General features: G+C 42.6%; 1 protein-coding gene across 4 annotated transcripts in view; it reads right to left on the reverse strand.

The window, feature by feature from the left end:
* Positions 1-26,484, reverse strand: part of LOC131481018 (cysteine-rich motor neuron 1 protein) — a 186,426-nt gene that overhangs the window by 23,901 nt on the left and 136,041 nt on the right. For 3 of the 4 annotated variants that reach the window (XM_058668078.1, XM_058668081.1, XM_058668079.1), the window contains 6 exons: positions 23,780-23,908; positions 13,574-13,730; positions 12,447-12,568; positions 11,104-11,313; positions 7,367-7,582; positions 2,455-2,676 (listed from right to left, as the gene is read on the reverse strand). In XM_058668078.1, coding sequence (XP_058524061.1) covers positions 2,455-2,676; positions 7,367-7,582; positions 11,104-11,313; positions 12,447-12,568; positions 13,574-13,730; positions 23,780-23,908 — 1,056 coding nt within the window. The remainder of the gene's footprint in view (positions 1-2,454; positions 2,677-7,366; positions 7,583-11,103; positions 11,314-12,446; positions 12,569-13,573; positions 13,731-23,779; positions 23,909-26,484) is intronic. The other variant, XM_058668080.1, reaches the window with a different exon arrangement.

Raw genomic sequence — 26,484 nt, forward strand, 5'->3', positions numbered from 1 at the left:
GTGCCTGGAGACATGCCTTCCGATGTTGTGTTTCCAGTTTCTTCCTTTCTGCCATGATTTCTGGAGAGTGCAGAAGGCCCTGCACCGAGGCTCACCTGGTCACTGCCCGCAGGAGTGCTAACGCCGCACAGGGATCGGGCCAACTGAGGTCCAGCAAAAGAGCAAACGGAACAGATAGGAATTCCTAATTATAGCCAAGAGCTGAAAACTGACTTCATACGCTTGGACACAACAGGCACTGCAAAGAAACCTGATAGGACTACTTGCAAAATGAGTACCGTGCAGACAGAAGAGGTTTAATGACTATTTTGGTAACACCAAAACATGCACGGAACACTAAGATGAATCAATAAGTACAACATACAGCTACCACTTACCCAATGCTAAGTCTCCCTACATACTTCCCTGAAAATAAGTCACAGGCCTATGATATAAGTTACAATTACAAAGGCACCAATCAGTGAGGCGAGTAGCTGTGAGAGGAAACAGCAGAATCCAACCTTCTACTATACTACTGTGCATTTGTTTGAACTATAGTCAAATGAATGTGTTTGCATTTCAAGTCAGAATTGCATATTTGGGCCACACAAGTCTTTGCCTTGTACACTTAAAAAGAGAGGGTATTCCAAGTGATGTTGGAATTTCAACAGGAAGCATGAAGCATCCTTATCCCACAACTCTCTGAAAAAGAATGAAGACGGAATACTATGACTTTTGAATTTAAGTTGGGGTTATGAGAAAGAAATGATTGGTTACTATCAAATGGAAACAAAGTCATTAATTTCAAATGTACCCATGGAATAAAAAAAGCCAACAGAAAGGAAACCAAACAATCTGAGGGTTTCTTAACACATGAAGTATCTGCTGCTAGGTTTTTCCTTGGGTAGTGCCTTGAGTCCTGGTTTCCCACGTAGGAACTACACACAGGTGGCTGGTTTCTGAGTTATTTCTTTCAGTACCACATTCTGAAATATTAGTATGATACTGGTTGTTTACTTCATACCTCTACTCTGCTGTCTCAAACAGTAGCCTAGTTAAAACTTTCATTTAGATTGAACCATTCATTTTGCCCATCTCTTTAGAAAGTGAAGTAGCATTAACTTGCATGCATTCCTCAACACATTTTTAAGACTCATTTAGGAGCTACAAAGCTTATAAGTGATAGAGAGAAGCCATTATCCCAGCTACTACAAGGCAGGATTACCAGATGGCTTGCTTAGCATGCCTGGTCTATGGCTATTGCCCCACAAGTTTACTCACAAAAGCATGATGGTTTGAAGAATAAATTATTTAGATGATCATCTCAAAAAAAGAGCAGAGAATCAGGCATTGCAAACATATTGCTACGTTAAATATGCTTTTATGTTAAATATTATGTGGAGAAGATCAAGCTCTGCCAAACTCCTGAGAATAGACATATTCTTAAAATATTTTTCCTTCTACCTCTTATACACCATGTAGAATAAAAAGACTGTGAGAAAACAGTCCTGCCTAATGGTAGAGGTCAGAAGCTGAAGGTCAGCTGTGTTCAGAAGCTTGTCTCAGGACCACTGTTTATCACTTAGTCTATGGAAGGTAAGACAAAGCTCCGTGGCCAAACCTTTCATTTCCCCAAGTTCTCATCCAAATATATGCAATGGCTGGTTCTAGAAAGTACATCAAATTTCCAACAAGTCCACAACGCCTGCTCCCACTACAGTCTGTGTGCCTTGTTCACTATCAGCTTGAGACGCATTTTGTCTTTGAGTTTTTTTCATAGGATGCCAGAGTAATGAAGGAGAGGCAGAGCCTTGGGAGCAGAGCCTTGCCCTTGACAAGAGCTGCCAGCTGCCAGCTGCCTCACCTTCTGGTCCCTGGAATATCATCTGGCTTCCATCCACAGCACTAGCTTCAGTATGGATGCTGCGGGCTAACACACGTATGTCCTCTCTTCACAAGACGTTATCAGCCTGGGCCGTGAGAAGGAGAGCTCTCTGTCAACTACTCATGCCTCACACTCTGTGTGGAGACCGTCAGGGACAGTTGTGCAGATTAAACAATCAGAAAACAGGGAAAAGTGGAAGGTTACATTAATCCTTCACCTTCAGTTGATCTCAAAGTAGCAGGGAACTTTATACATCAAGTTTACTCTCACATGGTAAATGGTATTTCTAAGGGGGTTGGACACTGCTGTTCGTAACTACGTGAAGAGAGCTCTAATTCTGAAAATCCTGAACTGGAAAAAGAGTCCAACAGAATGTGACTGTGCTGAAGAAAGCATTCTTTCATTCCTAGTGTGTTTTATCTTGGAAGTACATCTATACCTTACCCCTGCTTGATGCTGCTATCCTGGGTCTGTGTGGCAGGTCATCCAGAAAACGCAATTTTAGAACTATGCACTGATGTAGGCACATGGTTATGAATGTTGATTTAGTGGCCCCTGGTTGAGATGAAGGATTTTTTATTTAGTCTTACCTATGCAGTAGGGACAGCACTGGCCTTTTCTCAAGACAGGTCGTTCACAGGATACAGAAGGGCAAGACTCAGAGAAACAGCTAATCACGCTATCCATGCACACACAGCTGGTGCAAACATCAGGCTTCCAGGACTCAGCTGCCAGGAAGATATCCCCTTCATCATTTTTGCAGTAACTAGGCACGCTGTCATTATGGGATGAGGAAGGACGAAGAGGTTCATCTGGAAAAATGAACACACAGGTCAGCGGAGAGGATGCTGTGAGGCACTAGCTGTGCAGCACAGCACACTTCACTCCAGACACAGCGAAAGCACTCCAATCCCATGGCTCTGGGCCCCTCCTTAGAAAGTGGGCGGAGTTGGGGGGGCTCAGTAACAATCAGGAGGTCTGAGTTGGAGAAGGACTTTTCAAACAAAACAAAGACCATCCACAAAGATCCTCATAGGTACTTACGCCACATCCACTCTCCCCTTCTCCCCAAGCTTGACAAAATGCTGATTTTTGTTTGGGATGGCACAGGTCTTGGGTCGCAATGGGGGTAAGCATGCTAAGACAACTCTCTTCCTTGCTTTCCTTGTTTCTTTGCAAATTGGGTGACCGTGTCACTGTGTTTATAGCTAATGGGAACTAAATGCAGGAGGCTTCTGGAGCAGCTTTCTCTTCCTTCAAAGGGTGGGTAATATGCTGTCAAAAATCCTTCCTCATTCTTCCTGCTCTGAATATGCCTGTGCTGTGGCTGCAACATCTTTATCAAACCCTTATCGCTCCTACAGGAGGAACCGAACAGCCCTAAACAACCCAGAATCAATGCCGATAAACATCTGCTCCCCAACTTCTTATCAAATGAATCTGTGCTTGTTTAAACATTGTTTCTGGCTTTTATCTGATTTGCAGTCACAGGCAATCCTAACCAACCAATGCCTGGAGTTTCATGCCCCAAACTACCAACATTCAGGCATCCACACTAATGGATGAAAGATAAGAAATGCAAATTAATCAAAAGGTTGCAACCAAAGAAAAACCACCTAGAAGTCAGGAACACTTAGGCTAGATGTCCCACAAATGAAGTTGCAACTTGAAATGGAGAAAACGCCACCAAAAAAAATCCAGATATATATTTGGATTAGTAAAAACTGTAACTTCAACTACACATACTGAGATCTAAGAACAGAAAACCTGGGGTTGGCACAGTGGTATAGCATCCTAATCCTCCACTTGCAAGTGCCTGCATCCCATACAGGAGACAGTTTGTGTTCTGGCTGCCCCACTTCTACTTTAGCTCCCTGCTTATGGCCTGGGAGAGCAACAGAGGATGGCCCAAGTTCTTGGGTCCCTGAAGTTACGTGACAGATCCAGAAAGAAGGTCCTGGCTCCTGGCATCAGATCAGTTAAGCTCCGGCTACTGTGCCATTTGGGAAGTGAACCAGCAGAAGGAAGACCTCTGTGTTTCCCCTTGTCTTTCTCTGGAATATCTGCCTTTCAAGTAAACAAATCTTTAAAGAACAGAAAGGAAAGCCTAAGCTGGTGCACCTTTTTGCTTATAAAATGTAACTTTTCACAGCTAGAACTTCCAACCTCCCTCAGCAATCACAAGTCTAGACATAGCCACCACAGTCCTACTCGGCAACCCCCTGAGAGCGCCACCCTTTCTCAATGCACACATGACCAAAAAGTTAGGTTCAGTTCCTCCTAGAATCAACTTTATAAACTCCGGAATTTCCAGCCATGAAACAGAAATAATTGAGACAGACATGCAGTGGAGCTCTCAATGCCACTATTTTCTTCCCTCAGCCTCCAGAACATTTCCTATAGCCAATATTAGAGTTGATAAGAGCTTCTTTCACAACACAAGCACTTGCTTCACTAGAGGGGTCCTTTCCAATAAATGGAGGAAGAGAAGCCAGCATAATTGAACTGGTTCTTTCACTTTGTAGAACATCTCTTACTACCAGCTGTGAAGGCACAAGAGAAAAATCAGCCATTGGTTCCATGGCTCCAAATTCAGGTATGATTCTATTTCAATGATCCGATTTCAGGTGTGGTTCCAGAGATCCCATCCACGCCGAGCAAAGATGGTAAAATGGCATTTCTTTCTCAGGGACCTTTTTGGAGTCATCTCTGTCTAGGGATAATGTTTTCTTTACTAGATTGGTCAATGCAAACTTTTGCTTCGGATGGAGAAAGGATAACTCACTTTTGTTCACAGTGGACTCTGGACTAGACCCTGAACATCAATGTAAGGCTTGGTGGCTTGCATTAGCTTGCTCAGCTCCTAGAATGACAGGGGCATAGGAGGTGGCATCTCCTGGGATCGGGCCTCCTACTGAGGGCACTGGGACATGCTGGGCAGCGGAGTGTGAGGCTCTCTCTGCACCAGTGCAAATGCCTCGTGGAATCCAGCCTACAGCACTTCCCCTCCTGGGCCTCTCCTCCCCTTTCCCTGCTCCAGAAGCACCTTCTTCATACTTCTGGTTCAAACATCTGTGCCTTTATTTTCATCAGCTTTCTGTAAAAGTTGGTGGCTAGTCACTCTTTTTCTTTCTTTCCTATTCCCCCCACCCTCCTATGCTAGGCTTGTTTTCCAACATCTAGAAAAGAAGAAAAGCTTCTAAAGTTACAAAAAAAGAAACTTTTCCTGTCATCTCCCTTTGATGCTCTGAGGAAGCTGTGCACCTGCAGGGATATGCCACTTGTCTTCATGAACCCATTTCCCTTCCAGACCTTGTCCTAACCAAAGGACACAGAAAGCTCAAGGGGGGAGGGAAATACAAAGCAGCCTGGAGAGACTCCAGGAGAGATGCAGTTCTCCAGTGTATCATTTTGAGATCACTGGAGAACGCAAATGTCCTAAAATTCAAGGTGCACAGCTTACCAATGCCCCTGTAAAAATCTACTATGCTGAGAAAGAAATGAATGCTTTAAGACCTGTTGTCACTGCAGATCTTTGAGTGGGAATATCCAGATCTACCCTGGGCTGGGTGATTGACTCACACAGACCCTGGTTATGCTCACTCAGGCTGCAACAGGTGTCTTCAGAATACTGATAAAACAGAAAGTCCTTCTATGCAAGATGAGGAGTAGCACTGAAGCATCTCAAGTCATATGTGGGCCTAGGTTACTAAGCGAGAAGTCGACCTCAGGAACACAAGCAGGAGCTTGCTAGAGAGAAGTCAAGGAGTGCAGGAAAGCTGTTTTTCCTGCTGCAACCTGTGGGCCTCCACACTACTCTCAGAGACCATGCCTCAAATTGCTGAGGAGTCCCATCTGCGACGGCTCTCGCGCTATGTGGGGTGAACCTCTACATGTGATCATGCTCCTTGGTGACAGTGGGCTAGTGACCCTGGCAATGTCTTGTCCTCCACTGCCTCCCCCATAATCTGACACTCAGACCCTAGCACAGATGTCCTCAGGCGTGCTTCCCCTCTGGTGGAAATGTTCTAGGTTACACGCATGCTCATATCCTCCCCTTCAAGGCACACCTCTTACATTATCATTATTTACTCAGTGTAGCAACCTGGAGTGCTGGGTTCATATTTTGGACTAGTGCTCTGCAGGACAAGAGTTGTATCTGTTTTCATCAACCTTGGGACTCCTGTGGCTCAATTCAGGCATTTCAGAAATATTTCTAAAGTGAGTGTCTAAAATGGATGTAGATTCATCGTCATCCATGAAGACATAAGCTGGTTTCTGCCAGGAGCTGGGGAACATATATGGCTCAGAATAGCGAAACATTATCCATGTTGGATCTGAATAAAATTGTGATAGTGGGGAACAGGCCTTGGGTCCTCTTAAACTGAAGCATGCTGTAACAGTCAAGTCTCTCAGATTAATGGGAATGGCAACCCTATCAAAATTTTGTACTAAGACGTTATATCCGGACAGTATCCAATCATGTCTCTACTCCTACAAGTTCAACTAATGCAATGGAAAAAAAAAATCAATATAAATCCATGAAGAATTTAGGCCCCAACTACACTGGCTATAATGGTAGGACAACAGATTACGGTTTGCCAACAAAATAATCTAATGTAAAAATAAGTGATAAAATATCAGGAGTATGTTTTAATTATGCAGAAAAAATACTAAGAATGTATGTTTAGAAGGCAAATGGTTGTTAAGTTTTGAAAAATGGAGTACTAACTACAAAATACAACTAGTTCTAACAATTTGGCAATTTTGTGTATCAAATTAAATATCTTTTAAAAATTATGTAGTCTCATGTTAATCAGAAATACTAATTATAAAACCAGTAACTTAAGCTTACAATCCTGATGTATTTTCATATTTATTTCATGATCATAAAATTACCTAAAGTAAGATTTTCTGCAAAATAAAAAGAAAATAATAATATTCCTTTTTATCTGTATAGTGCCAGTCCCTTACTATTTTTGGATGTTAGATTATTAATAACCGCAGCCTTGTGGGGGGGGAACATTATATTTTTTTCTGGGTATCTTCAATCACTGCTATACTTTTCCAATAATGTAATTCATTTTTCTAAATCAGTATTGTTTTAACATCAGCTAAACACAAAGATTGACTGCATTCATTTGCAAAATACTTGGAATAATCTGGGACAGTGTAGCTGTCTCCACAGGCTGTCTCTACTTACATATACTCTTTGAATCCGAGATGTAAGTTTAAGGGGAAACCTGACAAAAAGAAGCCATCTCCTTTATTTTTCCAAGTCACCTTGCGTGTAGGCCAATTTATCTGCATATCCAGTGTAGTTGGTGCTTCAAAGAAGACAATGAACTTAGGAAGCAGGCTGCCAGGTGCTCCTGCCTGGGTTCCTGGGTTTGGCAAGCTGCTCCATTGGGCCCACCCTCAGCTGCTGGGTTCTGTGGAATGATGCAACCCACAGCTGCACCCTTCCCTGCCGAGCACATGCCCAGGCTCTGCAGCCATTACCTGTGCACTGCGGGCAGCAGGAGTCCTGGGTCCGGGAGGGGTTCTGGCAGAGCAGCGGTGGACACACCTCTGTCTCACATAGCACTCGGCCACTGTGACAGGTGCACTGTGTACAGGAGTCGATGTTCCAAGTTTCTCCTTCCACAAAGTACTCTCCTCCAGGAGCGTGGCACACGGAGGGAGTGCTGAGCTCTGGCTTCTGCACCACAAAGTCATCTGCAGAACGACACAATCAAAACAGGAGGCACTGTTCATCTGCTGTCTTTCCAGGGTGCTGTTTGCTTTAAGAGACAGAAAAGATGAACAAGCTGAAGAGTATCTCTATTCTTATCAAAAGAACAGTGGTGAAAACAGTGTTTCAAGCACAGAAACGGGAGACAACTGCAGAGGAGCTCATCTCAGGAAGTGAGGTCCAAGTGGTTCAAGCCTGTCAATAGTCATAAAAGAACTAAGTCAGAGAATTAAATTACAGGAAACAGAGTAAAGGCCACTTTGGGCATTTTGGACAATGTGTAGGAGTTGTCTGGAATAAACAGCTCTCATTTATTGAATGCTTGTGATAGCCCAGTTATTTTCAGGTTAAGCACTTCACATTTTTTTTATTTATTTCATTCATTCCCAACTTTGACCTTGTGAGGAGGAAACGGAGGGCTCACAGTAGGGGGGAGCAGACACAGGACTGGAAGCCAAGGTTGTGCTATGTGGACCCTGGATATGCCTCCAGATTAAACAAACCTTCCAGATGATCTATGTTAGATCCACTTCATTATCTCTGGGATTCCAAGTACTTGGAAACACATCCTGCTGTCAGCAGGCCACACCCCACTCTCAGCAGCCTGCCAGCAAACTGAGCAGGAATGCTGTTGCAGAATCAACAGTCTGAAAACCCTCACCTGAGACTAAACATTTGCATGGTGATATCATCAGCAACAGGGGGAATGCTAAGAGGCTGATGATAACTATGATTTCTCTCCCCAGAAGAGAGCTGGGTTTGGTCCCTTGGGGAGATGATAATGATACAGAGGGAATTTCATGCTGACATGTTTGGAGAGGCACTGGGAGTTTCCCTGAAGTTGTGCTGGGGGTAGAGGGGTGGGGGAAGGAGCTGGATGAAGACATTAACCACATTCACGTAATCCAAATACAACAAGCACTTCAAGGAGGTGCTGACAGTGTTGACTCCTGCTGAGAGGTAGTCTGGAGCCATCACAGCCAGCTTGTGATTGGAGCTCATTGCAAGTCAGGTCCCAGAACTACCTCGTCTGTGCAGGGATGCTAGGGCTGACCTCGCCTTTCAGTACCCTGGGGCTGAGACTTTCCAAAGTGGCTGCAAAAAGACACTCCAAGTGGCCTTGGCTGATTTCCAGCTGAAGAGGAAACTGCTAATGTAGCTTTAAGTGAAGGGAACTAATAAAGACAAGAATTTTGACCAAGTGGACACATTACAGAAAAACTGACATTAGCCAATATTTGTAACAACTGTTATAGAATTTCTAGCCCATGCATAGCCAGGAGGAAGAGAATCAGAATGAAAACTGAGCTGAGGCAAGATAAAATAAGTTCATTTCCAGTGATTTAAGGGAAAAAAAATTGTTCCAAAGGGCACCAGTAAATCAATGCTGGAGAAAACCTCGGCGATGGGCCTGGCAGCGTGGCCTAGTGGCTAAAGTCCTCACCTTGAAAACGCCAGGATCCCATATGGGTGCCGGTTCTAATCCCGGCAGCTCCACTTCCCGTCCAGCTCCCTGCTTGTGGCCTGGGAAAGCAGTCGAGGATGGCCCAATGCATTGGGACCCTGCACCCGTGTGGGAGACCTGGAAGAGGTTCCAGGTTCCCGGCTTCAGATCGGCGCGCACCGGGAGTTGCGGCTCACTTGGGGAGTGAATCATCGGATGGAAGATCTTCCTCTCTGTCTCTCCTCCTCTCTGTATATCTAACTTTGTAATAAAACTGAATAAATCTTTAAAAAAAAAAAAAAAAAGAAAAGAAAACCTCGACAAGGATGCTGGCTGCTCTTGTAAGTGCTGCCGTGGAGGGAGGTGGCAAAGGGTGAGACCATCCCATCTTCTGAGCCCTTGTGCCATACTCTGGGCCCTAAGGCAAAATGTGAGAGGGGCTGGTGAGAAGGAAACAAGAGGAAAGTCATGAAAAGGTAGAGAGTAAGAAAAAGAAAAATCTGGGAGATTTCTGCTGACCAGTTCATCAGAGGAACTCAGGTACTGTTCACTTATCTCGGGAAGAAAACCAGCTGACGCGTGCCTGGAGAAAATCCATGTACAAATAGGAACCCATGAATGAAGCAGCTTTAGGGTCTTGAATCAGAAGCACAACATGTGGCAAAGCACTATAGATGGTACTGGGAAAAAACACCCTACTTCCCATCCATCTACAGGGAGGTGCTTTAGTATGTGTCTACCCAGATACTCACACACCTGCTCCAATATGTCAGTGTCTCCAAAACCTACAATATTCACCTTTCAGTTCTTAAGTCAGTTGTCTGATACTTCCCTAAGAGTCAACAGCTCTAGTTCATAAAATTGCTTGTTTACCATCTGATGCAGTGGACACTAGTTGTTTTTCACATTCAACTAGCAAAAGTAAACAGTAACAAAGTGTCAGAGTGAACTATAGGAAAACGTAACAAGCCAGCTCCTTTTCAACGTGTCCTGGGCCTCTATAGACACATTTGATTTTGTACTCAGTGAAGTGTGTGATATTGCAGAGCTGAAGGGCCTTTGAGAGTTCCTCTCATCCCCTACCCAGCAGATAGTGGAGGTGCAGCCTGGCCAGCGTGAAGCATCTTCCTGACCAGCTCCCACCTGTATCACTGCAAAACGACCAGGCCTTCCCAAAGCTGGATTCATGCACAAAGAGACACAGAGCTAGGACTGATGACAGGAAATGGAATTTGATAAGAAAAGGGAAATCAGATGTGAGAATCAAGACTTCAGTTCTCCTCCAATTTCTACCTGATGTATGGTATTATTCTGGATAAGACAATCTTCCCATGTCTGTTTTCTTAATGGAAAACTTGCTAAGAGTATTTTTCCTTATCTCAAAGTGGCCTGCAGAGTGGGAAGAGTTAACAGTTTTACAACTGTGTTGACCTCTTTAGGTAAAAAGCATTAGATGAAACTTTTATGGTAATAACCGCCGTTATTGAAAATCATAATATAGACACCCATGATCCATAATTCTTTTGTAACAACGTATCTAGGTTGCTTAAATTGTGATTTTTAAATGTTTGGGATGTATGGTTTCTGGAAATGTCTTCACTTAGCCAGATAGCCTCAGGTCCATTAACTTAAAAAAAAAGAATGCTAGTAGATCTATGCCTCTCAGACATCAGTTTATAAGCAATAAACTTTTGTGGAATAACACTGGCACCAATCCCCTCACATTAACTAAGACATGTAACTTTCATAATACTATCAATGAACTGGAGAGCTGGAGTTTAACGTGAGCCTACCGACATTACAAAAATGCAATTCAAAGATCTACAAACAATTAAGAAAACCATTCCAAAGCTAGGAGAACTATTTCTAGAGTTTTCTCTGGTCTTTGGCTAACCATTTGTAGTGCCCAGCTGATTTTGTGGCCATTGCTGACAGCAATCATGGCGAGCTGGAAAATGTGCCAGGGGTTGTCCCTGGCACTTTCCCCCGAGATCCAGGTGTGTACAAGGCCCTGCAAGGCAGAAGTCAGGTGGAGCACCCAAGACGGCGGCCAGCTTTTACCTGCACATGACGGGCAGCACTGTCCAGGATGAATGGTGGGGTTGCCACAGGCAGGCACCGGGCAGGTGATCAGGGCACACATTTCCCGTCCATTGTGACAGTAGCATTCCCGGCACCCATCATGCCAGCTTTCCTCATTTTTATGATGATGGCCATCCATGGACAGACATGTGCCTGACAGGACGGGTGGCCCGGCTGAAGCAGGGACCTCTGGACAGACAGAAGGCAGCCTGGTAAAGAAGTAGCCACTGCACGGCAGAAACAGCCCCTAGAGTCCTTAGTGTACTGGAACCCAGTCACTAAAATCACACTGACAAAGGGCAGTCAGGGGACATGGGGACTGCTCACAAGAATTTACATCAGTATGCATTCTCAATGTTGGAGGAAAGAGACAGAATCCAACCAGCAAGTAAATTTTTCTTCTATGGGGAGGGGGAAGTTCATAACGGCACTGTATTCTTTCACTCCACTTGTTGATATTTTAGACACTTAACAAGCGTCGACTTTATAATGGCTATTGCTCACATGTATCACATATACACAGATATACATAGATATAGAATGATTATTCTATAAGTTCCATCCAACAGGGGGAATCCTGAGCCTGTTACAACTAAGATTCCAGTTTAGTGGAACAACTACAGCAGGGATTAGGATTTTTTTTTCTTCTCTGGTTCTTAAAAACACCATGAAGGGATTAACTGTCAGAGCAAACTTTAGGAATCATTTATCGCTTCATCTGCAGATCATGCTGAAAACTACCGGGCGATGTGGTGGGGTTGCAGCCTGGGTAACGGCAGCTAAGGCACACACTCAACGGCCTCAGGAATGTACCTGGAGCAGGGATGCTCACACAACAGGGACACGCAGGACCTGTGCTTACACAACAGCTGCTGGCTGGCATGTGCTTATTCAGAGGCTAAATTCTCACGGACACCTCTGTGACCAGGAAATACACCAGCCAGGTCCTTGAGCTACAGCAATCTTCAAGGACTTTGGAATGGAGAACTTTACTGTAGCACTTGCGCACACGGGAGACTCCGTGGAGGTCAAGATTAAGGAGCTTCAGGCTAAAGTTCCTGAGACAAGTAAAAGTGCAGAGCTAAGCAGTGATGAACCTGGACAGTGTTCTTGTCCATCCTGTGCTTTCAATTTGATTCTGAGCTTTTACTGTGTTAAGATCAAAGGAAAAGGGAATCCTGTGGGATGGTCCCATGGAGAGCAGCATTTGTGCCAGGGAAGGCAGCAATCACTGAAATGGTCTGGTTTACACAATGTCCTTCTGCTCTTGGTCTTGGTGCCCCTGGCTGCTTGAGGGAGAAGGGACATGTGTTCAAACTTACCTCGGCACTTGCAGATAAGACAGCCGTGACTGTCCTGCTGGAACCCCAAGGGGCAGATTTTACTGCATGCGAGCTCTGGACATTTCTTACAGCGACAGATGTCACAGCCGTGCTTATTCTTCCTGGGTAATTAAAATTTTGTCAGAGGTCAGGAAAATCACAAAGTCTCAGATGATGCCCAAGTACTCAGACCGAGGGTCAGTGAAGTGATATTGCTATTAAGCGGGGTGACTTTTGCTTGAAAGGCTCTTGCAGTGTTGTGTAATTAGCTCCCTGTGGCTCTAACCACCACTCAACTCTAAAGCCCCCAAGCCTTTATGTGCTTCTCATACGTGACTGTCAGAATCCCAATGACATGACTCTTCATTTCATTAGGGAAAGTGCTAGCATAATAGAAAAAAATGAATGTACCACTCATTGCTGATCAGTGCTGAAGGCCAATAGTAGAGGTGAAAGCTCTTTTTTTTTGTTAGGTCTACACCTTCCTTACATCATCACATTCTGAGTGATTCTAGATGTTAGTTAAAATTTCAATGAAATTATCTGCTGAAAACTTTGTAGAAGAAAGAAAAAGAACTTACGATCACAAAGATCTGGAAATGCTACATAAGCATTGATGATCAAGAGCCACAATGACTTTTATTAAATTTATAAGTTACTGAAATTAAATTTGCTGATTTTACTAAATCTGTTGTTACAGAAAGAATAATTTCATGAGCCACTAACTAGACTCAAGAAACTTCTGCCTGGTAATCGGGATGCTATGCCTTGTGAATGCACTGCTGTCAATCCCTCAAGCTATTGTTTAAATAAATGACCCCCGAACACTTTAGGACCTCATGACAATTTTGTGCATTGTTTCAGCCAGTCTCTGAAGCGTCTTGCCTGGGAGAGTCTCACATCAGAGGTCCAGAGGGTCTATCTGGTCCATCTCCATAAAATAGCAAGAATAAGACTGGATTATCTTTGGTGACACAATCTTTTACCTTTGTTCTGAATCACGTGGCAAAACAAGTACTGATATCCTGGACTCAGCTTATTACTGATTCATTCACCAACACACAACACAGCCAATAGAATGAGTGCGACTGTTCCATTGAGGTGACCTTAATATAAGAAATACGTACAGGTATCCAAGTGGACAATACTTGTCACAGATTATGGGTCTGCACTTCTTGGGCCGTGGGCGGCACTGACAGATTTCACAGTTGTGGGCGTCAGTCAGGAAGCCAAAGGGACAGTCCAAGGTACAGCCATGTTTGAGACCTGAGCACAGCTCTTCCCCTGCGAAGACACACAAACAGCATGTTGCTGCCTCAGACAGACCAAAACACACTAACACAACACGTTTCTCGAATCCTCTTGTCTAGCAAAAAATTGACACCCCTGGGTGGGTCTACCACAGCATCACACATGGTTGGGCAGTACAGACTGTGTGACTTGATGGTTGACTCAATGTGACTCCATGTTCTGAGGACAATATAAAAAGTCCAACTCTGAAGAATGAATTTCTTCTTTTATTAATTTACTTTATTTGAAAAGCAGGATTAGAGAAAAAAGAGAGAGAGAGAGAGGAGAGAGTGTAGGTTTCCACCCAGTGCTTCACTCCCCAAGTGGCTGCAGTCAGGGTTGGGCCAGGCTAAAGAACCCAGGAACCTAATCTGGGTCTCCCATGTGGGTGCAGGAGTTCAGGCATGTGAGCCATCCTCCATTGCTTCTCCAGGTGCCCCTGCAGGAAACTGGGCCAGAAACAGAGCAGCAGGGACACGAACTGGCCGTGAACTGGTGCCAACGTGGATAGCTTAACCTATTACCCCACAATACCAGTTCCAGAAGAATGGATTCTAAAGACTGTGGATCTGGCAGTAAACGGCAGCAAGCCAGTGACTGTTAATAACTAAGGGTATTCCTTGGTTCCAGTGCAAGGCGGGACTGAGAACGGAGCCAGCCCAGCGATTGCAACCACCAGCTGATTGTGGCGATGGACTGTGCCGGGCCCGGTGCTTGCTGGAACATGCGGGAATCTGATCTGGGAATACCTCTAAGTCTCTTTGGTGATCTCCCCAATCGAACTGCTGGACTCAGAGCCCTGGCTAGGAGAGGATGGAGGACGGAGGACGGAACAGGTCAATCAACCACCTCAGCTAAACGTTGGGCAGTGAAATACTGGGCAAACGAAGACTCCATGATGGACTGTGACAATCAGTGGCTTCTTCAATGACCTAATCGAGCTGGGAGGGATGTGACTGGCAGCGATCCATAACTGGAAGACTATTAAGACCACTTGAGCAAGTATCTCAGCATGCTCCACATCTGGGACCTTGGGCGGGTGTGAGACTGGGTGGGGATTCTCCCTCAATATCCCCCTTCACCTCAGATACATAAATAATATAATAAAAATGTATATATAAAAAATAAAATAAAATTAACTTCAAAAAAAAATAACTAAGGGTATTTTTTCCTGAGTTTTTAATGTCACCTTTAACCACTTATGTTAATTTATGTTAAACTGTGGGAATTAGGAAAAATATGCTCAATAGTTTTCATTAGGAAGTTGATTTACTTTGCATAAATATGATAATGCACGTGAAAATGTCCACATAATTTTACCCTATGGGTGTTAGATGCTATCATATAATATGCTATGTTATATGCATAAAAGATTTCTGACTCTACCTTTTAAAAAAGGTATGGGAGCAGAGAGATCTAGTTCCTGCCTCACTTTCCAAATGCATGTAAGAATCACAGCAGGGCCAAACTTAAACTACAAGTTCAGAATTTTATCTGAGTCTCCCAAGTGGATGGAAGAGACCCAAGTATTTGAACCATTACCTGCTGTCTTTCCTACAGCACACACTGGTAGGAAGCCGGATTGGAACTGGAATAGCCAGAATTAAAACCAGGCATCACCTAACTGGAAGCAGATGTCTCAAGTAGTATCTTACCTGCTGCACAAAATACCTGCTCCCAACACATACATTCTTTATTTTTAAGGAGGAAACCCACAGGAAAAAGGAAAGGGTGTGGTGCTGTGGTGTAGAGAGTTAAGCCACCACTTGAGACCCCAACATCTCAGAGTGCCTGGATCGAGTCCTAGACACTCTATTTCTAATCCAGCTTCCTATTAATATGCCTGGAAAGATCATGAACGATAGCCCAGGTGCTTAGGTCCCATATGGAAAAACAGGACAGAGTTTGAAGCTCCGGGTTTCAGTGTGGTCCAGCTCTGGCTATTGCTGCCAGACAGCCTGCTCTAGCTTGCTCTCTCACTCTGCTGTTGTACTGCTCTCCTTTCTCCTCTCCCTCACCCTCCTCTCCCTCCCACTCTCTTCTTTTTGCTGCTCTGCAAATTATTAATGAATGAATCCTAACCACCACAACAAAAAGAAATAAAGCAAGAAAGTGATTGGCAAAATAAACTACCGGAGAGAAGAGCTTCATAGAATGTTCTAAAATGATATCAAAAGGTTTGGATTAAAGGCTTAGCAGGGAAATAAGTGGAATAAAAATGCTAAGGTAAGAAGCATGCTTGGCTATATAAATAAAGCAAGCTGATACCTGTCTGAATTGAAAACAGTATTTGAAAGACAGGTTTGAAGCAGTGAAGTCGATATGATTAGGCAATGTTTGAATACTGGTGTGCAAAGACTGGCAAGATGGGAACCAGAGACTATTACTGTTGCAGTGATAAATCAATTTTTATTTTGTTTGAATATCCTTTAAGTATAAATACTGTGATAATGCATAAGGCACTAAAAAAAAAAAACCCCAGAAGCTATTTACACCATCCACACACAAATCTTATAATCTAAAATTAAACTTTAACTACAATTAAAGGGTGAAATGGGTCCATGTTTTACATAAATACTTTCAGATAGCATCTTTTATGAATCTTGGTTGGAAACATTTGCATATTAATTTGTTATCTTTTAAAAGGAAAATGTGATGTATGGGATAATTTTCTGCTTTGTCATTATCATAAACCTTTCATTACACATTTCATATAACCTCATGGGTCTGTATCACGTTGTGAAGCAATTGAATACTAATCTGCAGCTTTAAAAGAGAAATTCTAAATGGCTCATTAAAAAAATTTGTAATTATACGACTTGGAAGGTCACCATTTTCCTTCCCCATTATTACAGCAATGATGAAAAAGTGGAAGAAAATATTCAGAGCCACATTTCTCTCACTGACACACAGGTCTACGTTGTGACCCATTTTTTTAATCACAAGAAGTTTTAAGTCATGATATCAGCTGGATTATGTTAGGAAACAGGTGAATTAAAAACACCCTCAGAACTTCTTGGAGTCTATACCCTTGGGGACTAAATTCAGGAGAACTCTAAATTTTTAGTACCTTTGTGCCTTAACTTGTTCTAACATCAAAGTAATTTGGTAAGACCCAAATTTGTCTTAAATCTACCCTTGCTCTTCGCTGGAAGAGAATTCCAAATAAAGGCTGCTATGTTTACTGTATTCAAGATCTTCTCCAGAAAAACAGCTGGGCTGTGACACCAAGGAATGAGATGCTCTCATGCTCCCCAACTTGCCGCTGCTCCCCTGTGTGCTAACAGTCTGGAATACATCAACTCTGCTCCCCAACAAAAGGGAGAGATCTAGGACTGGGGTGTTACCTTCTCATGGTATTCATATTACACAGATTATATTAATACACAACTATGTTACATGTTATATATAGTAACTATATTAATGTTATAGTATGCTCATTATTATTAGTGGTAGCAATATTTTCCATGACAGTTTTGTAGGGACTATCACACTGTTTAGCAAGGAGTGGGTTTCAATAAATATCTGAATGAATGCGTGAATCTATGTTCTTGCCACTTACCCTTCTGTTCTCAAGGCTGCCATATTGACAGAGAAATAACAGCATGAAAAAGACTTGCTCTGATTGTATTGAAAAATTTCCAGAATATTGACATTTGCTAAATATATTAAAATATTATCGAATAGCTCAGAAACAGGGGACGTTAAGGATTGGAAATCAATCCTAGATTCACGTTTCTTATCTCAGATTTTTTTCTGAAGAGAAATATATCATTTAGGAAGACATTTAAATAAAGAGCAGAATGAAGATATTGGAAACAACTTATTCATGCAAAGGAGGGAGCTTATTCGTCTGGAAATCATAGTACACCACTTGAGGCAACTATGAGGAAAGATGCTGCTTTGTGGTCCTGATTTTTCGGTACTGTGATTTTACTGTGATCTAATATTGCTTTCTAATCCATTGGGGAAAAATGACCACTGAAGAGGAAGTGATTAACACTGGCAGAGTACAGAACCTGTGCAGTGTAGCTGGCAAGCAGTAAACTTTCCATTCATCCAGGAAAAACAGAGAAGTTTGGTCTAGGTGTCAAGATACAAGGCATTCTTAATCCTGAGTGCAACTGCCAGGCAGAGCACAATGCCAGCAGGTTGCCCAGGGCGGAGATGTGTGGTTTTTGCTGCTGTGTTCCCAAGTCATGGATACCTATGATTGCTACGAACTGCTAGCAAGAACGGCTGGGAAGTTCCTGAGACTGTTAGTTAATGAAATGCAATGCTGTAAATGTTGGTTACATGCTCGACTCTGGCAGATGTTGGTTCACAGTCATAATACTAAAGTGAAAAGCAGCAGTTTACCTTCCTTTGTTTAATGCTACAACCTCTTTGGGGTACTTGGTTCACAAATTTCATGAAAAATACGAAGGCTCCTCCCTCCTTATTTTATATGAATACATGAATTTCTAGATCAAAGCAACCTTAATTTCAAGGTTTACAGCATATCAGAACTAGAATTTATCAGCATTGTAGTCATATCCACTTGATTTCAAGATGTGATCAGTAAGATGCTACAATATCAATGCCATTTAATTTATAGAGATGTGATTGAATTCATACAATTTATACAGTAAGCTGCAGTATATTGTGTGTGCTAAGTTTTTATTTTTGGTTAGGAAGTAACAGTACTCTATGCCCAAAAAAGTCACCTAGCACCTTATTTAAATTATTTTCATTTTTGCTGCTACCCTATCCTCTTAAATGTTTTCTACCATGTTTCCTTTTTTCATTCTAAACCTGTTTTTAAGAACTGAATTGGAGTGATTTAAATTCTCCATATGCTCTTGATGCAAGATGATTTTGCTTAGCACTGCTGCAAAAATGTTACAGCATAAAAACAAAACCTCAGTATATCAAAAAGAAAAAAAAATCTTTGTCATATGCTTTTTGAAGGACATGTTTCCAGATGATTTCAGAGGATTTTCATTTCAATCATATTGAGACTGTGTACAGCAAATTATATTGTAGCACAATTACAATATATTAGCATGATACCAATATCATCAACATATTACCAACATTGATTAAGTGTAAGGACGATTTTATCTTACTTTTAAAAAAGCTATTCAAGATGGACAGAGTGAGTCTCTTCTGCTGGGTCACTACGCAAATGCTACCACTGGTTGATGCTAGGAGCTGGGAACTCGATCAGGGACTCCTTTGTAGGGGACAGGGACCCAGCTACGATAAACACCTGCTGCTTCCAGGTTCCACTTTTATAGGAAGTTAAACTCAGTAGCTAGGTTCAGAAATGGAACCCAGGCACTCTGACGTGGGACACAGCCATCCTTGAAGTTAAGTCAAAGGCCTGCTTCTTTACACTGTTGGTATCCCTCTAGTACTCAACTCGGCATGAATTCAACAAGTGCCAGATGATTACAAGTATGACTGACTGAGAAAACAACAAATTGATGAGGACAAGAGAAATATTTATTAGGTGTTGGCCTTACTTTCAGAAATCTTCATGCTAACAGAAACTAACCTGTAAGAGAACACTTTAGTGTGACAAGTCAATGTCACTGTATGTGAAAAGGCCTTGGATGAATAAATATTATGATGGAGAATTTTGGACAAGGCAAATACTTATCAAGTAGCTACAGTTGGAAAAAGAACGAACATACTGTGCCTTACTTCACGTCAAAGAGCTTTGTTATGAAACTCAAGAAGGTACGGACTGGTATTGTTGGAGCATCACTTGTGATGTTTGCATCTCCTGTGAGTTCTGATTTGAGCCCCGGCTGCTTCACTTCCAACCCAGCTCCCCGCTAATGTGCTTAGGAAATACAGTCATATATGACAGGTACTTGAGCCATTGTCTCCTATGTGGGAGACTTAGACGGGAGTTTCAGGTTCCTGATTCTGGCCTGGCACAGCCCTAATCATAGTGGTCATTTGCAGAAAACCAGTACATGGAAGTTCTTCTCTCTCTGATTCTACCTTTCAGATAAAAAAAATCTTAAACACAGGAAGGAGAAAGAATAATTGAAGATTAAAATTACAAAGTAAAAGAGAAGGTAGATACAGCAAGTATCTCACAAGGACCGAAAGAAGTGGAGGCAGACAGGTTTGAGAACACAGGAGGGAAGCTAGGGGCTTTCCAGGGCGCTGGTTTGAGCTGACTCAGAAAAGGATGTTATAAAACAGCCAGAACACACACAGAACAAACAAGTACCATTCATCAGGTGATGAAGCCAGCTCCATATCCATTTATTTTGTTCCCCCAATAGCCCATCAATTAGGTACTATTTCCTGTCCCTCATGGATGACAACACAGAGGCCAGAAGTCAGGCAGTCTGTCCTGGCCACCTAGTCCTGTGATGCCACAGCCTGAGAGGAGAGCTGCTCTCACAAGCATCTAACAACCTAGGATCCAGAAACTTGGTTTTGACCAGACTCAGTTCCCAAAGGGGTGTCAAATAGGATGAGTAACAGGAATTGGGGAAGTGAGAGCAGAATGCTATACACCACTGTTCTACTTGATGGAGATAAGTGAACAAATTCCAAATGTGCTTAATCAAGTTTTCAGGTGATTATATGGACACTGTAGGATTCAAATAAAGAGAACTTGCAAGGGAATCTTCAGCAATATTAGTGTCCAAAGGCACTTGTTCATTCCTATAGCCCAGTACCTACTGAGCACAGCCCTGGGAGATGGGTAGTTACTTTCCTAGTCTTCTAAGCTTGAGCTTGAACTTGAACTTGAGCTCTCACTCTTACCAGGACTATTAAAAAAAAAAACCTTTTTGTTTTAATCTGAGAAGGAGGAAGGGAGAAAGAGGGAAAAAAAGAGACAGAGAAAGATCCATCATGTACCAGTATGGCTGAAAGGTTAGAGCTGGGCCTGTCTGAAGCCAGGAGCCAGGAGCCTCTAGGTCTCCCATGTGGGTGCAGGGGCACTTGGGCCATTCTTCAACTGCTTTCACAGGCACACCAGCAGCAAGCTGACTGGAAGTAGAGCAGCTGGAACTCAAACCAGTGCCCACGTGGGATCCTGGCAATGCAAGCAGCAGCAACAGCACCCCGCCCAGTGGACTTACTTTTTAAAGTTACATTATAGAATTTAGTTTAGGAAGGTGCTACCTCATTATTGTTTCAACTACAGAAATTCAATTTTTCCTATAGCAGTGTGTGCATTTTATCCATCTTTGTGAGTTCAACACTGAGGGTAGTACCTGAAACTTGAAAAGTGCTCAATAAATACTAGGTTAAAGAAGAAATTAGAAAAAAGGGAAGACTAGATATTGCTAAAGATAGGTGAAATATGTGAACACTGAATGTTTCATTAAAACGTCTGTGTAGGAAACATGATGTAAAACATACTGGTCTCCTGCACAGACCTACATTTGAATGAAACGGAGGTACACGGCAGGCTACACAGATGTTCCTTCTAAAAGACAGCGTGCAACCCTGTCAAAGACATGGGAGAGGGAAGCTCTTCCTAACAGGCTCAGTTTGCAAAAAGCCAATGATAGGATCTGACTGCTTCAATTAGAGTTGAGGGAAATTACTTCTTTAGACTTACTGATGGAAGGTGAAGTGACAGGACTCTTATGTAACCATCATCAGTTGTCAAGCTCTCCAAACAGCAAACTCAGGTGAAGGCAGAGCATGAGGTGACGGGGAACAAGAAAACTGGCACTTTTAAAATGTTCTGAAAAGAATTTAAGGTTTGGTCCCATGTTAAGCCAAGAATTGTACAACTAATACCTGTAACGTAACAGGCACTAGAAGGACTGAAACATAAACTCTTCATTACACAATTAACAATTTATTTTGACACGGAAAGAAAAAAAGTTGGCCATTTGAGTAAACACAAGTGGCTGCTAAGGCAACTCTCTGATGACCTGGGCTTTCTAAAGGGAGGCACAAAGAGCAGACTGGTGTTTAAGAGGGCCTGGTGCTTTCCTGGACAGAAACAAGTGCAGGAAGGCAAGACAGGCCCAGATGGACAGAGGCTTACAGAAAATCTACAAATGGCAACAACCATGAGCCCAACAACAGTTGCATAAACTCTGGTTTTGCACAAACTCTACTGTGAAGATTATGTGCCTATGGTAATATAACTCAAACAGAATTACTCAAACTCCCATTTTGCACCTTCGGTAAAAATGCTGCTACCAAAAAAAAGTGATGAATTAATAAGGTTAAGAGGAATGTAATGTCCCACTGTCATGGAGAAGGTGAGCACCTACCTACATTAAGTCTATGAGCCTGGGATCACTGTTCCCAGAGGCTCACAGGGAATCTGCTTATTACAGCACCATCATCCTTAGCTGGGAAAGATCAGAGAGAATGGAAAGAGATTCTGGAAAGGAAGCCATATGACAATTTAAAAGAGTTACAGAAAACTAAGTTTAACGTTCACAATGAAACTTCTTCAGGAAGGACTGTCACATGATTTACAATCGTTAAAGAGGCAAGCACTGACCCCTGGGAGCAGGCACAGGTTCAGAAGAATAAGCCATGCTTGACTAACTTCAGTTTATTCTCAAAATACAATTCGCAGCAAAGGAATGCTTTAAGCATGATGTGTTCTGAGTTCAGACAAGATACAGGCAAAGTGTTTCAGGACTTCATGGTGGAAACGGAGCTGATCTGTTCAGAGTTAACTTCATTCAGGGAAGCAGCAGCATGTTCAGTGTCATCCTGAAAGGTCTTCAGAATCACAGGGCTCTGTTCTCGGCTCTGTTCTATTTAACTGTTTTAGATGAGGCTGCATAAAAGTTATGCTTATATAACATTAAGTTGCCAGTCTAAGTTCATATGATCAAGATAAAAAAAATGCATCCCAATTAGTTACAACATGGTTTTGAACTACTAGGATAGTATGTTTTAACTCTGACCATGGATCTACATCATCAAAGGAGGAAATCAGGGGTGCCTGGATACCTATTCCATTCTGAAGAGCCTAGCTTGGAGTCCCAGCTACACTTCCAATCCAGCTTCCTATTAATGCCCATCCTGAGAAGCAGCAGGTGACCGCTCAAACACTCGGGTCCCTGTGACCCATGAGGGAGTCCCACATGTGGCTCTGGGCTTCTGATTTCAGCTTGGCCTTAACCTGGCAGTCAGTGCCATTTGGGGAGTGACCAGCAGATGGAAGAGCTAATTTTCTTTCATATATAACAGTAAATGAATAAAATGTAAAAACAATAGCAATAGCAACAACACAAAAACGCGAATCAAATGGCCAAATCCAGAATGGATGGGAACCACCTCACAGCAAATGCTGTGATTCTGGCTGATTACCAACTCCGTATGACCCAGCAGTGTGAAAACCCAGAGTGAACAGAGGCCATATGACAGCACTGTACTGATCAGACTGAAGCCTGGAGTACGCTGCTTGTTTCTAGGCCACTTGTTATGTAAAGACAAGGACACACTGCTTGTCGGGACACAGAAGTTACCAGATTTTGGAAACCCTTTCACACCTGAGGAATGGTCAAAGGAACAGAGGCTGTCTGTTTTCTGGAGAAACAAGTAGGGGAATTCAGTTCAGTTACACACATACAGTGTGAGAAATGCTATATATTCTATCCAGCTTCAAAGGTCATGGCCTGGAGACATAGTTGGAATTGTCCACGAAGGCAGGGCTGGGGTCAATACAGCAAAACATGCTCTGGGATTACGGCTGCCATACATGGAACGTGGCAATCTGTGTGGGTGACCTACCTGTTACTGGGACCCCAGAAAGACTCCTGTAGAGAGAGCAGAGTGAGTGCCAGGAAGCACATATACCAAAGCCACTCTGAGGCAACTGGATAAGAAAAGCTCTATTACCATAGCATGAAGTTGAAAACCAGGATCAAGGAGTGGTTCTTTTCGCCCAAATTACTTTGTGCTGTCTCTCCCTCCCACTTTCTTTTAGCTTGTCAAGGGAATGTTTGAACATGACTGAGAAAGATATTCAATCACATAATATGCTTTGACAATATCATATTAGGTCTCAGAAAAAAAAAAACAACTACAGCTTTCTATCTACTCACTGTTTTTGCACTGACACGTTTGACAGCCATTGTGATCAAGCTTGAAACCATAAATGCAGTCCTTCTCTGTCAGAGTGCAGTTGGATAACTCCCCACACGCAGGGGGATCAATTGTGATGTAGGTTGGTTCTAATAACAAAAAGAGGGAAAAAAAACAATGAAACATGATTACCTCTTAGAGATGCTATTCAATCTCTGAAATCCAACACTACAATAAGCTACAAAGTCTAATCAATGATTTTCATCAAATCCTAAGTTTTCATCCTCTTGCTGTGTTTTTAACCCTGAAACAGAAATATTTTTATTTAGATTTCTGAAAATGTGAATGTACTGCTGTTTTGGTTGAGTCACTTCTCCATTTCTGGGATCGACACACAATGCTTCTCTGGGAGTTTCTGCTATGGAAGCAGGCAACAGGGATTAAAACAAACTTGATTTAAATTGTTCACTATTTTTTTAATAGGAATCATGGCATTAGCTGCCAACCACCAGTTATCTTAGCCTCTATTCTGCCATACTTCTAAAACCCGTGGGAGCTATCATATAAATGAATCAGATGCTTTGGAGACTAGTTTAAAACAGCTGGATTTCTCCCATCTTTTATGTGATATTCTCTCAAGTTAGGACAGATGATATGACAGGTAACAGTGACTCTGGGCTTGGTTCCAGGGCCCTGAGGCTTATGGGAGTGGCATGTAACATGCTGGAATTTTGGAGAGACACTGGGAAGCCATGCTTGGAAGACAGCACAGAAGGACCAGAACAACTCTGGACAGAAACAGTAACTATGCAATATATCAAGCACACATCACATCCACAGGATGTGCACTGTGCTGGTCCCAAATGCCTCCACTGGAGAACCCTGTCCTGTCTGTGCTCTCAGCATCAGGAAGTGGGGGAGTGAGATGCAAACCCAGGCATGTTATTGCCTTTGGAGCTGTATAAGCCTGATGCTACGGCAGCTGTTCTGCACTGCGTGGATGAGGGATACATTAGATGATGCTAAGCTGCAGGAAGAAGGAGACAGGACATATTTACAGAGCATCTTTTCAACCCAACGATACTATGACCTTCTTTCAAAGGAAGCTGTCCCTCACACTATCTTTGTGAAGTAGTTAAGTACAGAATATCTCTACCTCTGTTTTTACAGATGGAAAGTATGAGGTGCACAGAGGGTAGCTGACTTATCAGAGTGTACATAGCAACCCAGCAGCAGGCTGGGAATAGAACAGAACAGAGGTTCCTGACCTTCTGTCCAACACTCCATCCATTAGTCCACACTGTCTTCTCAAGTTTCAGCCCTTGTTGCCATGGAAGAGATACCAGAATAAGTGTTTTAAGCTTCCACTGCTAAGAGCAAGGGTTCTAATTTTTCTTTGCTGCTATAAGGGGATGGTGATTCAACTCCTCACAGGTAGCAGGCAGGGCTGAGTTATTACAGGGATGTTTGGGTCAGCAGTCTCCAGTAAAAACACTCATACAGTAAGCATAGCACATTCTCTATTTTTAATACAACAAACATTTTGAAAAATGCCTTGCTGAAAATTTGACATAAACTTTCCATTGTTACTTCTAATTTCTTTCAGTGACTAAAGAATTCTTTCTGATAACTTATAATAAAGTTTAAAAGCAACTTTGAAGACACAGTAAATTAGCTACTTTTACTGCTCCTAAAATTTATCATAAACATCTTTAGTCTTCAAAACTATCTGTTCTACTGATACTCTCATTCTCCAAAGATAATGATTCTATTCCAGACTTCAGTCACAAGGCTGCCAATGTTTTGACAAAAATTACTCTAGCTGCGAAAGAAAGAGCACTGGGGACGTGTGTCAGCGCTAAACCAACCATAATGCAGGTTACCTTTGTGAAGAAAGAATTCCAGGTTCTGAAGAGCTATCGGACCAAGGACTAGGGACCGGTCCCGAGTGCTGTATGTACTGCTGCAGTGGTTGGCTTATTATGGGTAGAGAAATGTCTTCGGTATATTTACATGGACCAATACCTTGCACTCTTTACTGACACTTAGATGGGAAGCTTACGAGAAACTTGTGCCTTCAGAAAATGTTACACAGAATCATATATTTTGGAGGAGTAAACTGACACTAAAAACACACAATCCTCATAGGACACGGGGAATTTTATCTCCAGCGAACTGCTGGTATTGGTTGGGAGAATGCATTGCCTAACATGCTCTTCAAATTCTAAGTGAAAATTTTCCAATAGTGATGTGGGTGCTGTTTTTGTGTTTTATACTTGTTATGATTAATACATGAGATCTGTGGCTACAAAGTAAATGAGAAAAAGGACTGAGCTGTTTGAGGATCGGAAGTACAAGCCAGCAGTCCTGAGTTTTCTCTCCAGGGGCTCATCAGCGAGGCGTGCAGGCACGGATACACTGTCACACACACCTCCCCAGGAGAGGAAGCATACTCAGCTTGCTTCACTGCAACTCAGTACCACTGCTTTTGTTCAGCTGAACAGATGGAAAAATATACACACAAAAAACAGCATTTCTGTACGTGCTGGTCCTACAATGTGCATGCTAACTATTTTAGGTAAAAGAAAAAAAAAAGATCCTACTTTAAGAACCTTCCTGTCTATGCCTCAGGCAATGTAGTGATATCCAAGAATTAAAATAACTGGTACCCTTAAGCTCAATGCTTTCCCATGTATTTGTGTTCTATATTAGATGGAAGCTATCT

This window comes from Ochotona princeps, chromosome 8 (genome assembly GCF_030435755.1).
Source record: "Ochotona princeps isolate mOchPri1 chromosome 8, mOchPri1.hap1, whole genome shotgun sequence".
In the NCBI taxonomy this organism is placed as follows: domain Eukaryota; kingdom Metazoa; phylum Chordata; class Mammalia; order Lagomorpha; family Ochotonidae; genus Ochotona; species Ochotona princeps.